This window comes from Centruroides vittatus, unplaced genomic scaffold (genome assembly GCF_030686945.1).
Source record: "Centruroides vittatus isolate TY-2023 unplaced genomic scaffold, ASM3068694v2 scaffold_1172, whole genome shotgun sequence".
NCBI lineage: Eukaryota > Metazoa > Arthropoda > Arachnida > Scorpiones > Buthidae > Centruroides > Centruroides vittatus.
The window spans coordinates 665969-681657 of record NW_027122672.1 but is presented as its reverse complement, the minus strand read 5'-3'; the positions used below and the strand labels follow the sequence as shown (position 1 = coordinate 681657).

Below are 15689 nucleotides of genomic sequence, written 5' to 3'. Positions count from 1 at the left end.
TACCGCGCACTCGGTTATAGCGCGGGTGATGTTTGTGGTGCAATAAGCTCAAACACGTTTATACAGGTCCGTGCGGCGTTAGTGAGTAGCACATTTTATTGTTACTGCGTATTGAGTAATTGTGTATGTATTGAGTTCCTGCATGTATTTTGAATAGTGTTTAATTATTGTATGCGTGATGAGTAAAAGAAAAGCTTAAAGTGTGAAAGAAAAGCTTGACATTATTGCTAAAGTAAAGAGGTGAACCGCGTTACACCGCGCCACTCCGTATAATGCGGTTCACCTTATAATGTGGGTGTTGTTGTCCGCCCGACATGTGTGTTATATCAGGGGGTCCACTGTATTTATTTTATCCAAAGTGATCCTAAATATTCAATTTAAGTTAGTTGTATCTACTCTCTCTCTCTATCTAATACCAATTTTCATACAATATTCCAGTCAAAAGCGAGAGGTCCTCTTGCTTTATCTCAACAAGATGTACCTGCAAAACTGTTTGATTCTATTAGTTACATTGAACAGTTTGCTGAAAAGTAGTACATGGGCTGCTTAAAATAAAAACTATCAAACATTTTTTATATAATGCAAGAGAGTTAAAAGTACAGATCTATTTAGAATAAGATATTTATATGTATGTATATTAATAATGTTTCAAAGTCCTCCAGGCTAGTAACAAAGACAACAACACACACCGTATTAATAATGTTGAACTCATAATATGTTATTACTAGAGGCTTTATTAACATAATGTACATGCAATCTGCAAATGTAACTGATAATACAATGTAAAATTGTTATTATTTAGGTACTGAGATGTATAGATATAAAATGGAAGTTATATTTTTGTTTTATATACTGTATTCTTAATATAATTTAAATAATGATTTATATAATCTTAATAAACATTATTAAAGATATTAAATTTTGTTTTGTGTTTTGTTATAGCTATTTGTACAAGAAATTGTGGAGATGGTTATTGTATTAAACCAAATATGTGCTATTGCAATAATAGACAGATGGCTACATCATGCCAAACTGGAGGTGGAGGTGGAACAATTGGTGGAGGAACTGGTGTAGTTGGAGGTGGCGGAACAATTGGAGTAGGTTCACCTCCTCCAGGTAAAGCTAGGTTTTTTTAATGAAATATTCAAATTATTATTACTGCAGTATCTAAGTATCCTAATATAAATATATAATAAAATTATCAATTGGATTACTAATAATATCAAATAATTAATCATTCACTAAAAATTACTAGACACAATACTAGAGTACTGTTTATTCATTTTACATGTGCTATATGTCTTTATTATTTATGCATCATTTTATGTCTGTTGCAAAATTATCCTATTATTCTTAATAGTAAAATATACAGTTTTTTCTTTCTGATAATGATAATACATTATATATCGTATTATTTCTTTAGAAAATGTGCTCAGAATTTCTAGAACACACTTTTTTTTTCTATTCTTACATTTCTCTTTTTATATTTTGGGAAGTGGTATAAAATTGACACCATTAAATTTATTTTTCTCTTGGAGAATGAGAATTAGTTGTAGATAATTAGCAAATGGGTTGATGATAATTACAATATAGGGAGTTTACACATTTATAGTACAGTAGAGCATCGATTATCTGACTCAATTGGAGACTGGGGTTGGTCGGATAACTGAAAAAAATGGATAACTGAAAAGTATGAAAAAATTATTAGTATAGTATATTAGTATATCCCATGTAACTAGTATATTAGTATATTGTGGGGAAGTACTCGATCTTTAGAGTATTCCCCGTGCAGGAACAAAACAAAAAGAAACTTCAATGAAATAAATCACACACACTATGACTCCAATGCAAGGAACTTAAAGTTTATTTTAGTCCTTCCAATCACTACTCTGTCCCTTCGCTATAACAGACACTCAAACAAAAGAAACAACACACACAAAAAAACAATCTCGCGACTCTATCTTCTACACGTCTACTCTCTATTCTTTCTTCCGAAAAAGTTCTTCTTCTTCCATTGAGCATGCGCGATCTCCCTCCCCCTCTCTGTTTTTCTTCTGAAAACGCAGCCCATCCTTTCTTTACCCTGCGGCCCACCCAAGGATCACGCAATAGAACACGTGATCTTTGGACCACATATCTCCCCTTCTCCCATTAACTTTTACAACAGGAAGCTTTTACGCTATGGGGCCTCTCCCTTCTTTACACCGTGAACCACCCAAGGGGTTGGTTACGAGCCGGTTAGGCAACAGAACACGTGGTCTTCAGATCACAATATCGTTATTATTAACCTACTTTGCGTTGAATTTTTATCGATGTTAAGCCTAACAAAATTTTTTTAAAAATAATAATCGTTGCTATTGTATTGTTAAAAATTATTTTTTTATTTTGCACAAAATAAATACAGTACTGTACTGTATATTGAAAAATATAAAACAAAAAAATATGTATTCAGGTTACATATTTTACATAAAGTAGGCCTATACATTAGAAAAAGAAGTCCAAAATTTTCTTTTGCTTCACAGCTGACGCTCGTTTTTTTGCTGCTAAATCTCACACAAGTTTTAAAAACAGCAATTGGATAGCGTCGTTAAATAAAATTAAGCCTGGTTTAAATACTGGCCTCCCTTTCATGGTCGAGTCAGTGTTGCCAGCTAAAACATGCAAAAATTTAACAAAAATAATATTAAAGTAGCCAAGACATAGCCAAATATTGTAGCGCCACATCACTAGCGGACATTTGAATTTGCCAAGTAGAATGCAGTCGGTTAACCGATGTGACGGTCGATCGGGGGTCGGATAATCGATGCTCTACTGTATCTCTTAACAGCAAAAGTAGAGAGTACGGTAATACCCCGAGTTACATAAGTAATGCAGACCATAGATCTTTACATAACTCGAATTTTATGTAAGTCAAATTTGTAAATTGGTTAAGTGTAACTACGTAATTAATAACACAATACTGTATTTATTATTATGTGTACTGTACATATATTATTTATCATTTTTTTGTATAAAAGAATTGTTTACAAGAAAGAGTGCCTGGTACGCTTATGTATGTGCTTACAATTAAACCAAAAAGTTAAGGATTAGCAGAGAATTAAAGTAATAAATCAGTACAGTGTGAAAGAAAGAAAGGGAGAGAGAGAGAGTGAATGAATAAATGTTTGAAATAGTATAATTCTTTGTAAAATTACATGTTACTCTACTCAGACTGTTTTCCAATTATTGAGATTTACATTATATGTAACTGCGATTTTATGTAAGTTGCATGTTACATAACTTGGGGTATTACTGTAGTGTACCACCTGTTGAGATGGCATTTCAGTGTTGAATAGGCAAAAATCATTTTGGAATTTATAGCTGTTTGCTAGGTAAGTGAATTATGTCTATTTACCCATGATCCTTACTAGTGTAATCACCCATCCGGTTTTCACCCGGACCCCAGACAGTCTGGGAATTGACTCACTGTCTGGGTGAACTATTAATTTTACCCGGGAATTTCGTAGAAATTGTGAAATTACGACGAAACAAAGTTCTTGCAAATATCTTTATAAATTTACACCATTTGAACAGTGAAAGACCTCACACTCACTGAAACTTATCTGCCATTCTGCCATGTTACTCTGTTTATGCCGACGTGTGACATGTGTCCTGCCTCTCGACCTTTTTTCTTCTTTTTTTTGCTTGTACGTCCATACACGTCTTGAGCTAAATTATCTGTTCTTTCATTTTTAATTTAGGTTACATACATTACTCCTATGCAGGTCCCTAGTCTCTAACTATAACTGATTTAGAACTGGTATGCACGTTATTCTTTGCATTGTAAAATGACATTGCGCATGCGTCAGGAACTTCTGTTCAGACAAACCCGACCTGCCGTCCGGGTCAACTATTTTGTAAAGGTGGCAACACTAATCCCTACAATCTCAGAAAAAAAAATATGTGCAATAAAAAGTATTGATGTTTAAAGAACGTATATTTATAATGAATTTTACATATTATAAAAAAATGTAAAATGAAAGATAAATTTATTAAAAGTTGTAATACTATTAATTTGTCATAAAAACTATTAAGTGTACTATTTTGTGCCATATCTTCACTTAAACTTCTATTCTACGTCATTTTGGTTGGATCTCTTGAGAGACATATAAACATTGCTGCATTGAAATTACTTGGCTAGTTTAATTATTTAACAATTGAAGAATTTGACATCTCAGATATGTTTATCTTTAATGCAAAATTCTTTAATTATTAAATAATTAACTGAATTAGTTAAATGTCATTGCCACCACATATTAATTCTTAAAACAATATTTAATGTTGAAAAGAAATGTTTTTAAGGATAATACTACGAAAATGTTTTAATGATTACATAATTTAGAACACTCAGAAATATTTATTTATGTAAAACTACTTGCTAGACACTAAAGTTTTAGTTTCACTGTTTAATGAAGTCATCATTCTTCATACCCGTAATATTTACAAAGATATATTTCTATCCCAAAATTATTAGAAATTTTAGAAAATATACAGTAGTTTTCATACTAAATTTTTATATCTCTTAAATTTTGATTTTATTACTTGCTCCATCTCTGTTTAAAATCTTTTATTTATAAAGTTTAAAGGTTCTAAATGTTATATAAAAATTTCAAGAAAGCATTTTTCAACTCTGAATTTAAATAGGAAAATGAAAATATTAGTTTGCATTTGTTTGCAAGAATTAATTATTTTTTAAATCATACATTAATTATTAGATGTAACTAAAAAGATTAATTAATATATTTTAAAAAATAAATTTTTTAAATATTTAATTATTTAAATAATTATTATTTTTAAGCACTTTGTAGAGAACCATGTTTAAATGGTGGACGATGCATTGGACCAGATCGTTGTGCTTGTATATATGGTTTTACAGGTAGAAGATGCGAAAGAGGTAAGAGGAATTATTGTAAAATTTAAAACATTTCATACATGACCTTAACAAATTGTACTTGTCTCCTAAGTATAGTCACACGATGATAATGCATAATTTTATTTTTAATTTTGTCTACCAGCAAATGTGTTAATGTGTTGTTTCTAGTTTCATGAGTTCAGACTGTGTTTCAGACATAGATGCTTGCCAGATTCTAATGAGGATTGTTGTTTGGGTTACTTTGAAGACACTGAGTGACATTTTATGTAAAATAACAAACGTATAATTTTTAATATATTATTAACATAAGTAAAAATAAAAGTTCATTTAACATTAGTATCAGTACACATCATCAGGAGCATAAATATGATATATAAAAGAGTATGCTAGACACAATAAATTCCCACTGTCATCCATTTGTCTGTTGTCCATCTTTCCTTAATATTTTCATATCTTTGAGACCAGATATGAAAAGCTTAAGGACTAGAGACCCTGATTAACTACGCTAGGTCATAAAAGTATCCGGACACCTATAAAATGAAAGAGTTGTTTAGTTATAACTCATTTCTTGCATAAAATAGGAAAAAAATAATGACAGATCTGAAGATTTCAGATCTTTTTACACTAGAAAAAATATTTACACGTGCAAAAAAAATTGATCAAAAACAGAAATACAATTTTATTTCAAACTGTGAAAATTTTCACGTCACAAAAGTATCCAGACAGATGAAATAAATGATAGAAAGTGTCAGATCATTTTCTTAAAAACATATTTACAGCAATTTGCCTCAATAAATGAGTTAAAGTATTTGTTTTATACTTGAATTGTTTTATTTTGTCATTGTGGACAGTTTCTGATACAGATACAGAATTGATTCTTACAATAATTCAAGTTAAAATATGATTGAAAATTGCAGCTCAACATTGTGATGATGTCACAATATGTAAATTTTGATTTTTTTTATCTTAACTTTCTGAAGTGAAAAAATGTATTTTGGATATTTTATCAATTTATGAATAAAGTCATCGATTGCAGTAAATATTATCCTGATTTAAATATAAATTGTTTTATTTATATCAGAATATACAGGGTGATCATAATTAAAATATCTCTATTCAGAGATGTCTAGAGAGAGAGAGAGAGATACTGGGCATAATTTGACCAATCTTGGTAATAATACTATCAAGGATGTGTGGAAGTGATCTTTGTGAAAAAAAATTAGTTCCAAAACCCGCCAGCGAAGGTCAGTGTGACACTGTGAGATGATAAAACTACAATGTGAAGAATGCTGTATGATTGATATATGTAAACATGTTTTTATTTGTGCTTACTTAAGAAAACTTTAGTCTCGAGAAAATAAAATTTGGCCAGTTTCGTCGTTTTTGCTTTCTGAAGACCAAAAACTTAAGCCAGTACACGTGATAGCCTGTTTACATATACCAACCACACAGCAGTTTTTTTCAAAGAATACAGATCATGGTTTTTACTCATCTCACAGTGACACATTAACCTCTGCTGATGAGTTTTGGAACAAAGTTTGGCCTAATTATGCCCAGTAGATGTCTCTGAATATGATCTTTTAATTATGACCATCCAAATTTTCTGACAACTTTCAAGTATTATTTGATAATTCAAAAATGCAAATTTCTTTATCATTGTGTTAAATCAGAAAATTTCATTATAAATTTTCTTGTAAATAAAATAGTTATCAAAAATATACGAATACAAAAATGAATAAAAGCAATTGCATAACATAATTCTTAACAATTTGTTTTGATGGAAATATTTTTGAAGAATGTTGATTCACATTTAAAATATATAAAATATCTGCAGAGAATCTGAGAAGCTAGTAGAGTATCTGCAGCTTGGCATTCAAGCGTTATGTAAGCGCCAGAAAAGTGGATAAGCGGAAGCTTACTTAAGGGCAGAACCCGTTAGTTAATGTCTCCGCCCAGCTCGTTTCCTTCTCTATGTTTCTTGTGTCTTTCGGTTTGCACTTTATTTTTGTATTTTATTTTTATTTTTATTGTTTCCCTGGAGTCTATTATTTTTTCAATGTGATTTTATTTATTTTTTATTTATTTTGTTATTTAATGTTAGTCGTTGTAGAGATGGCTTACATAATTTTCTCTAGAATACCTTTTAAAAACATTCCAAAACGCTTGTTTGTTACTTCAAATGTTTTAAGTGTTCAATTCTTTGCTGTTTTTTCCGGAAGAAGGTCGTTAAATACGACCAAAAACGTTAGTATTTAATAAATACGGCTGCAAATTTACAAGGTGTTCTGAGTATATGTTGTATATATAAAATATCATACATGAAATACAACTTAATGTACAATAAACTTTGTTTATAAAGTATTATAAAAAGTTTGTTTATATAATATATATTTATTTTTTATTGTATTTTAGGTTAATGTTACCTATGGTAGCGAACATGGCAGCTCGTCTCTGAAACAGTGGGGACGCACGTTCTAACCTAACCTAATCTATTCTGATAAATTACCCTTATTCTAATAATTTGGTTGGCAATAATTATGGTAATTAGAATAGGTTAGGTTAGGTTAGAACGTGCGTCCCCACTGTTTCAGAGACGAACCGCCCTGTTTGCTACCATAGGTAACATTAGACGTATTTTCTACTAAAAAGCAATTGTAATAAAAACTTTTACTTGATCTAATTTCACTTTTATTTCTTCCTATCTTTCTCTACAGAAATAAAAAGCATATAACTTTTTTTATATATAAATGGTCTTTATTAATAACGTTTTAATTATGTGAGCTATCCAAATATAATAGTTTGAATTTAATGAGGCATTATTTCTGAAAATTCAATATAAACTCAGTATACTTCAGATTTGTATGGTTTTCTGCCATAGTAAATAGTTTAATTAACATAAATTATTGCTAGTTTTATTATCTTAATTACATTTATAAATAATTGGATTTTAATAGATTATCGAACTGGACCTTGCTTTCAAAAGGTGAAAAATCAATTTTGTGCTGGACAGTTAACAGGAGTGGTATGTACTAAACAGTTGTGTTGTGCTACTATTGGAGTAGCATGGGGACATCCTTGTGAACAATGTCCATCCAAATTAGAATGTGATAGAGGATTTATAACAAATATTCAATCAAAATCATGCTTAGGTAAGTTTAATTTAAAACAATATTTTTATTATTTTATAAATTCCATATTTATTGAATTTAGCATAAAAAACAAATACTGATCCTAAAGAAAAGATATATATATATTTAACATTATTCTTAAAATTTATTTTGAATAAGCTGTTTTGACATTATATGTAGATGTTGATGAATGTGAGGCTATTCCTGGTCTTTGTGAAAAAGGGAAATGTGTCAATACTCATGGTTCTTTTAGATGTGAATGTGAAGACGGTTATAAACCAACAAAAGAAGATCCTAACGTCTGTCAAGGTATCTATAACAACTAAAAACTTCACTATTTTATATTTTCTAAGCTTAAATAGTTTTAAAAACTATTTAAGCTTAGAAAATATAAAATAGTGAAGTTTTTTGGGATATAAAATTGCCTGTTATTCGGCACCACATTTGAGATTCAACCAATAAAGTGCTAGATTGAAGAAACTAAAAGATCTATTTAAAACGAAACATTTTCGGACATGTTTTCTTTAACTTAGTAGTTTATTGGTTGAATTTTGATATAAAAGTTTTCAAACAAAAGTAAAAGAAAAATTAAATAGTTTTTCTCCAGAAGCTTTAACATTAAGTATTTTAAATGAGCCAAACCCTTCATCATGAGAATATGCTAATTTTCTTTAATCTAATAATCTAAAATAAAATTATTTAAATTTAATAAATGCTTGTATGTGATTTTTAATTAGTTAAATAATTAAATAAAATTATGTTAAAGCTTGGCAATTTACCAGTAATATAATGTATTAAATACTTTTAAATCAAAATCATTAATTATTTCTTTTTTTCTTTGAAAAGAAAAATTATATTTTGCCATATCTGATTTTTTATTTGCAATTTCCGATAATTAAAATTATTGTAAATTTTGAATTTCAAGAAAATTCTTAAGATATTTTTTAAATTGATATTTTCCTCTCGCGTAAATGTGAAAGTTTTAAGCAAAGTAGAATGTAAAAACAGATCATAATAATTAATATAATTATTAAATCAACTTTATATCTTTATATATAAAAATATAACATTTAATGATATCTTCTAGTTCAATTACCTGTACTAATGAATACCTTGACTTAACCTTTAATTCTGGTAAAAGAGCATTTAATACAACATCAAACGCATGCTTTTGACTTTACCGTTTAATACAGTTGGTTTAATAACCCGAAGCAGACCCTGGGTAAGGTCGAAAGCATTCATTCGATATTGTATTAAATGCTATGTTACCGAAATTAAACATTAAGTCATGGTGTTTAATATAACATATTTTTCAAAAATATTGAAGTAGCCAAACACATATGAAAATTTCCACAAGTTATTTTATTTTTTGTTTAGTTCTGAGTAAAAATAATAATGATAATTGAAAAAGAAAGATATTCAAAAAAGAAATTTATATTATTAATTTCAATTAAATACAGATAATGCAACAATTAACTAGCAAGTATACCTAATAGTTTTAAAACATATTTTACATTCGAATATAGAATTTAAATTTAACATTTATATAAATAATTTATTTAATAATAATTTTATATCGTTAGATGTTAACGAGTGTGAAATAACACCCGACATCTGCTTACATGGGCAATGTATAAATACAGAAGGTGGTTATAATTGTATCTGTGATAGCGGTTATGTTCCTTCTCAGGATAGAAGAGTATGTCTTGGTAAGATTTTAATTTATATATATGTATAGTAATGCTATATAAATTTGTTATGATTTTATAGTTTTTTATCTTTTTATTGTTTTATCATAGATACAAGACAAGAAAATTGTTATACAGAATTTATAAATGGTCAATGCAGAAAAAAGCTGTCAGTTAAATTATCTAAAGTCGAATGCTGCTGTGGTGAAAACATGGGAAAAGGATGGGGTGGAGCAAAATGTGAACCTTGTCCACTTCCAGGATCTTGTAAGACTAATTTACATTTTTATTTTATAATAATCAATTGCTTATATAATTGATAATAATATTTTTTTAGAATATCGGTAATTTATTTTATTATTGATTTGTTTTGCAAATAAACACTGTACATCAATCTTAATACAAAAACAAAATTAGTGCTTTATAACGAAACTGCATGTGTGATGATAATGTTTTTTGTTAATTGAATGTATTAGTTTTATGAATAAACAATAAATTTGAAGAAATTTCAAGTACTTTTTTAGTTCACAATTTATATAAAATATTAAAAGATTATTTAGGAAAAATACAATATAAAAATTTGGTTAAAGTGTACCTAGGTAAACCCTATGGCAGCACTTGCAGAATCTCGATAACATTTGCGATTAGAAATGCAAACTTTTAATTTTTGTGGGCCCCAGGATGCACATTCTAACCTAACCTAATGTAACCTAACCTAATCTAACCTACCCTATCCTACCTATTCTAATAAATTACCAAATTATTGGTAATTTATTAGGGAATAGAATAGGTTAGGTTAGGTTAGAACGTGTGTCCTTGGGCCCACGAAAATTAAAAATTTGATTTCTAATCACAAATGCTATCGAGATTCCGGAAGTGCCGCCATAGGGGTTACCTAGGTACACTTTAACCAAAAATTTTATTATGGGCATAGCTTTAAAAAATTTTAACATAAAAATTATATACAGTAGAGCATCGATTATCCGACTTAATTGGGGACTGGGGTTGGTCGGATAACTGAAAAGTATGAAAAAATACATTATTAGTATAGTGTATTTGGCCTGGTTTAAATACTAGCCTCCCTTTCATGGTCAAGCCAGTGCTGCCAGCTAAAACATGCAAAAATTTAACAAAAATAATATTAAAGTAGCCAAGACATAACCAAATATTGTAGCGCCACATCACTAGCGGACATTTGAATTTGTCGACTAGAACGCGGTCGGTTAACCAATAAGTCGGTTAATCGGGGGTCAGATAATCGATGCTCTACTGTAATAATATAAGATTTTATTTTTAAGTATTAATTTATGAACTTAACATGTACTATAAATATTTAATTTATTTTTTATTTTGTTGTATAACTAAATGAAGTTTTAATTTTAAAACCAAGATAACAAATGATTTTATCTTCAAACTAATTTAAATAAATGACTGCATGAAATGAAATATTTTTAAAATTTAAAATTAATGGCTTTTACAGTTTATATTACAAGAGAAAAAAGCACAATTCAAATTTTAAACTGTTCTTACTGGTCTTCTAAAACACAGCTTATATTGAATGTACTTGAAATATAGACATTCGAGGATATTTGTATATTAGATAAACTGTGTCTTCTTGAATATCAAAAGTTATTTTGATTTTACGTCTTTAAAAATGCAGTCATCTTGAAACATTATATCTTAATAATGAAATACATAAAACATTTATCTTAAATTTTTGATGTTATTATTTGTATTGATTTGTAAATTGAATCTTTTTAATATGTAGCATTGAGTTTTTATTATAAGCCTAGTTAAACCTTGATTTAACCCTGTCAGTTTTTTTGCTCCAAAATTGGTCCTAAATCCAGTTTGGGGTACTAAACTAAAATGTTTCACTGTTAGATGGTTCTTTCTTATCTTATCCTTAAAGGGTTTTCTATTTAATATTCATGGGGAAGTATTGTATATATTTATGGCATTAATATCAGTAATAGTAATGATTATTATTAGGAAAACTCTGTTGAGGACATTAACACAGTATTTTAATGAATAAGCAAAATATGAATTAACAAAATGTATGAGTGCTTTCATCATATAAAAGCTTGCAATCATCAGATCCATTTGAAAATAATTTCAAAATTCAAACTGCCAGTCTTCATTCAAATCATTCACAAGTTTTATTGGTTTTATTTAGGAGGGTACTATATCAAGGTTTGATTATACATACTGTACAAGTATAATTACACAATAAAAATTGAATTTAAATTATTATTTGTATTTCTATACAGCAAATTAATTGATTTTTTTGATAAATACTGTGTAATAAGAATTCCTATATCACAAATTTGGAATATCTGAATATTTTACAAAACAACTATCAATAATTTTGATGTAAGGTATTAGATTTATATTTTAAATGTATTAAATAGCTTTAATAAAAAAGTTTTTTAGCCAGGACACAAGTATAAACTTTGAAAAAAATTTTACAATAAGATTTTTATTGAACGAACTGTAAAAGTGTTCTCTTTTGTTGTTCCTTCGTACACCATCAGGAAATAACAATTTCGTGGCAGAGATGACCTTTATTTGGAAGCTGCCTCTCCGCCCCAACGTGCAAAATGTTACAAAGTTTCCTCTGGCGATGACAGCCTGCACATTTATAAAAATTATACCTTTAATAAAAAAGTTTTAGCTGGGACATAAGTGATGGTGTACGAAAGGACAATGAAAGAGGACACTTTTACAGTTCATCCAATGAAAATTTTATTTGTAAAATTTTTTCAAAGCTCAAAGTGTCTTCGCTAAAAAACTTTTTTTATCCAGGACAGTTTGAACTTTGATAAAACGGGTTTTATTCTTGGCAACACTAATGCCTCGGACATAGGGGGATTAAAAGTAATGGCTAAAAAAGGAACCCTGGTCCTTTGTTCTGGCCAACGTCTTACATAAAGAAGTGCAATAAAGACAATTGTAAAAATCATTGACTTGTTCTTTTTTATAGTAGTAAAGACATAATAGAGAGTTTTGAATTCTTTCTATATATATTTTGTTCTGAAATCAAAACCATTCACATTTTTCCAGCAAATAGGTGTAATCATTAAATGAACATACAAATGTTTTCAGTAAAATTAAAATGATTTATTTAAAATAATATAATTTTATCTTTAAAACTTTTATTTTTATTTTTTCATTTAGCAACTTATATTCATCTTTGTCAACGTGGAGCTTTATTTGAAATTAATGAATGTGATTTAAGACCTGATATATGTGAAAATGGTATTTGTATAAATACTATTCAGTCTTATATCTGTAAATGCCACGACGGTTTTCGTCTCGACGATAGAAAGAAATGTGTCGGTAAGCATTTACTTTTGTTAAAAATAATATGATTTATGAGTAATCAAAACTTTTTTGTCATTAGGAAAATCTGTTAGTGTGTTATTTAATGTGTGAAAATTATTTTAAAAATAACTCGTGTTTTAATTTCACAGATATTGATGAATGTAGGGAGAAAGGATTTTGTCGCCGAGGTCATTGTATCAATACTAAAGGTAGTTTCCGATGTATTTGTAATCCAGGATACGATTTGACTCATGACGGAACTGACTGTCAAGGTAAGATTATAATTTCGTTTTTAAATTTTTCGTTATTTATTAAAGATTTATCTGGTGTATTGAATCAGAAGTCAAACTTAATTTCTTATCTTGGCTTTTTGAAAATCATAAATATTACAAAATGTATTTAGTTATTTTATGTTAATTTGTTCCAGTGGCGTAGCGTAGTAGGGGCGACATTTTTAGGGGCGGCAAAATTTCACAATAAATACACAATACACCTGTACAATACACAATAACGATGATTGTTCTTTGCCGAAAAGTTCTTTAGAATTACTGTATATTTTAGTCTTTTGAACATGAGCATGGCTATGAACAAATCAGTGGCGTAGCATGGGTGTAAGCCCACGCTACGCCACTGATTTGTTTATAGAGTATATTGTATTGTACTATATATTTAATTTTGTTTGCATTTCTGATAATTATACATGGCTTTTCTTACTAATCTATGTCTATTTATTTATTTATTTACAGTTACTTTTATATGTTATGTGCTGTATTTTTGCCCTTATATATCCTGTTATATTTAGGTTTCAATTTATAGATTTTTATTTTCTATTTTTAACTTAATGAAGCATAGTGTTTACGGATTTTGTGGCAAAAATTCTTACAAATAACTAATTATTATAATATTAAAATAATAATATGAATACTAATTATAATTAAAATTAAATTTAAAAAACATTTCCTTTAGATCGAGATGAATGTTCTGTTACCGGAATGTGTTCGAATGGCAAGTGTATAAATATAGATGGATCGTATGCTTGCCAGTGTAATCCTGGATTTACTGCCACATCTAATAATCAGGCTTGTATTGGTGAGTATATTATTAATTAATGTAAATTATTTACTTGTACAGGTTATGTATGAAACAATCGTTTTAAAATTTATAAATTTGTTTAACACGAAGAAAGATTTTGCTTTATCTTTATAAAATGCTAAAATACATTGGATTTCACATTTAAATTAAATGAAAGATTGTTAACATTCATATATTTATATTCTTAAACATTCTTAAGATATTATTTTTTAAGAAATATTTTTAAAGTTTATGTTGAAAATATTGTGTAATTTAAATTGTAAATGATAATACAGTATACATATTATATAAATTTAACAAATAAACAAATAAAAATTAAATATTTTATATATTTTTTCCTACAGATATTAACGAATGCTCCGAGAACAGTGGAATCTGTTTAAAAGGAACGTGTGAAAATTTACCCGGAAGTTATCGATGCGCTTGTAAAAATGGATTTATTTTATCACCCGATGGAGATTTTTGCATTGATTTCAATGAATGTGAAGAAACTGGCATGTGTAAAAATGGAAAATGTATTAATGTTGATGGAAGTTTTAAATGCATTTGTAATGTTGGATATAAACTTTCAAAATCTGGTCATACTTGTATAGGTATACACATTTTCATTTAAATTGAATTAGATCACTCAATAATTTTTTAATTTAAATTTTTAAAATATGATTTAAAACATAAATTATTATGTAATTAAAATATTTATATTTCAATTATTCTGCTAAATTAAATTTCTAATTATGTTATTACTTTTTGATCATTTCAAATTTAAATTTTACAAAGTAATATGCTAGATCTAATCAGATAGAGGTGTAAGTTAATTGCAATTACATTTACCTAATTGATTTAAACAACTTACTTTAGAATTTATAAATTATTTATTTCTTTTATTTGGAAAATGAACTCAAGGTATTATGCCTATAATTGTGAGAATCTTGAATGTTAAGAAAGTAGTATGTACTGTGTATATATAAGAGTCATAACAAAATTAATGAGCAAAATTATTTATACAAGTATACCTTGTCTTACGTCGGTAATTGGTTCCAGGAGAGGAGACGTAAGTCGAATTTACTTGTGTAGTTACGACATAAGTCATAGTTTCGACTTACGTCGTAACTAAACGCCGATAATGAGCACTTAAAGACTGCTAAATAAGATGACAACACAGAAACACAGATGTTTTCATGTTTCGTTCTCTAGGATTTATGATGATTATATTAAAATTCACTGTAAATATAGATATTTTAATATGATTTTATGTGCTTTTAACGGTTTTCTAGACATATTACGACTTCAATATTTGTGGCGGACAGATGTAAAGTCGAATAAAATGACTTAAACTCGATTTTTATTTTTCCATATAGTTTTTTGACAAACGACGTAAAATCGGGAACAACGTAACTCGAGAGCGACATAACTCGAGATATACCTGTAGTCAAATTTGCAATAGTAGAAGAATTATTATATTATTGTCTGGTAGGTGGTACCATATCTTGGGCATATTTGTATGCCTATGACATCAATAGCGTGCATCACATGATTGCAAGGATG

The 15689-nt window shown here is 28.4% G+C and overlaps 1 protein-coding gene across 1 annotated transcript in view; it reads left to right on the top strand.

Annotated features, from left to right (window-relative positions):
- The window catches only part of LOC136986765 (fibrillin-2-like), a 115070-nt gene that overhangs the window by 41101 nt on the left and 58280 nt on the right, over positions 1-15689 (top strand). The window contains exons 3-12 of the mRNA XM_067284364.1: positions 943-1116; positions 4838-4933; positions 7867-8061; positions 8221-8349; positions 9624-9749; positions 9840-9995; positions 12906-13067; positions 13202-13324; positions 14019-14141; positions 14489-14737. Of these exons, the coding sequence (XP_067140465.1) occupies positions 943-1116; positions 4838-4933; positions 7867-8061; positions 8221-8349; positions 9624-9749; positions 9840-9995; positions 12906-13067; positions 13202-13324; positions 14019-14141; positions 14489-14737 (1533 nt within the window). The remainder of the gene's footprint in view (positions 1-942; positions 1117-4837; positions 4934-7866; positions 8062-8220; positions 8350-9623; positions 9750-9839; positions 9996-12905; positions 13068-13201; positions 13325-14018; positions 14142-14488; positions 14738-15689) is intronic.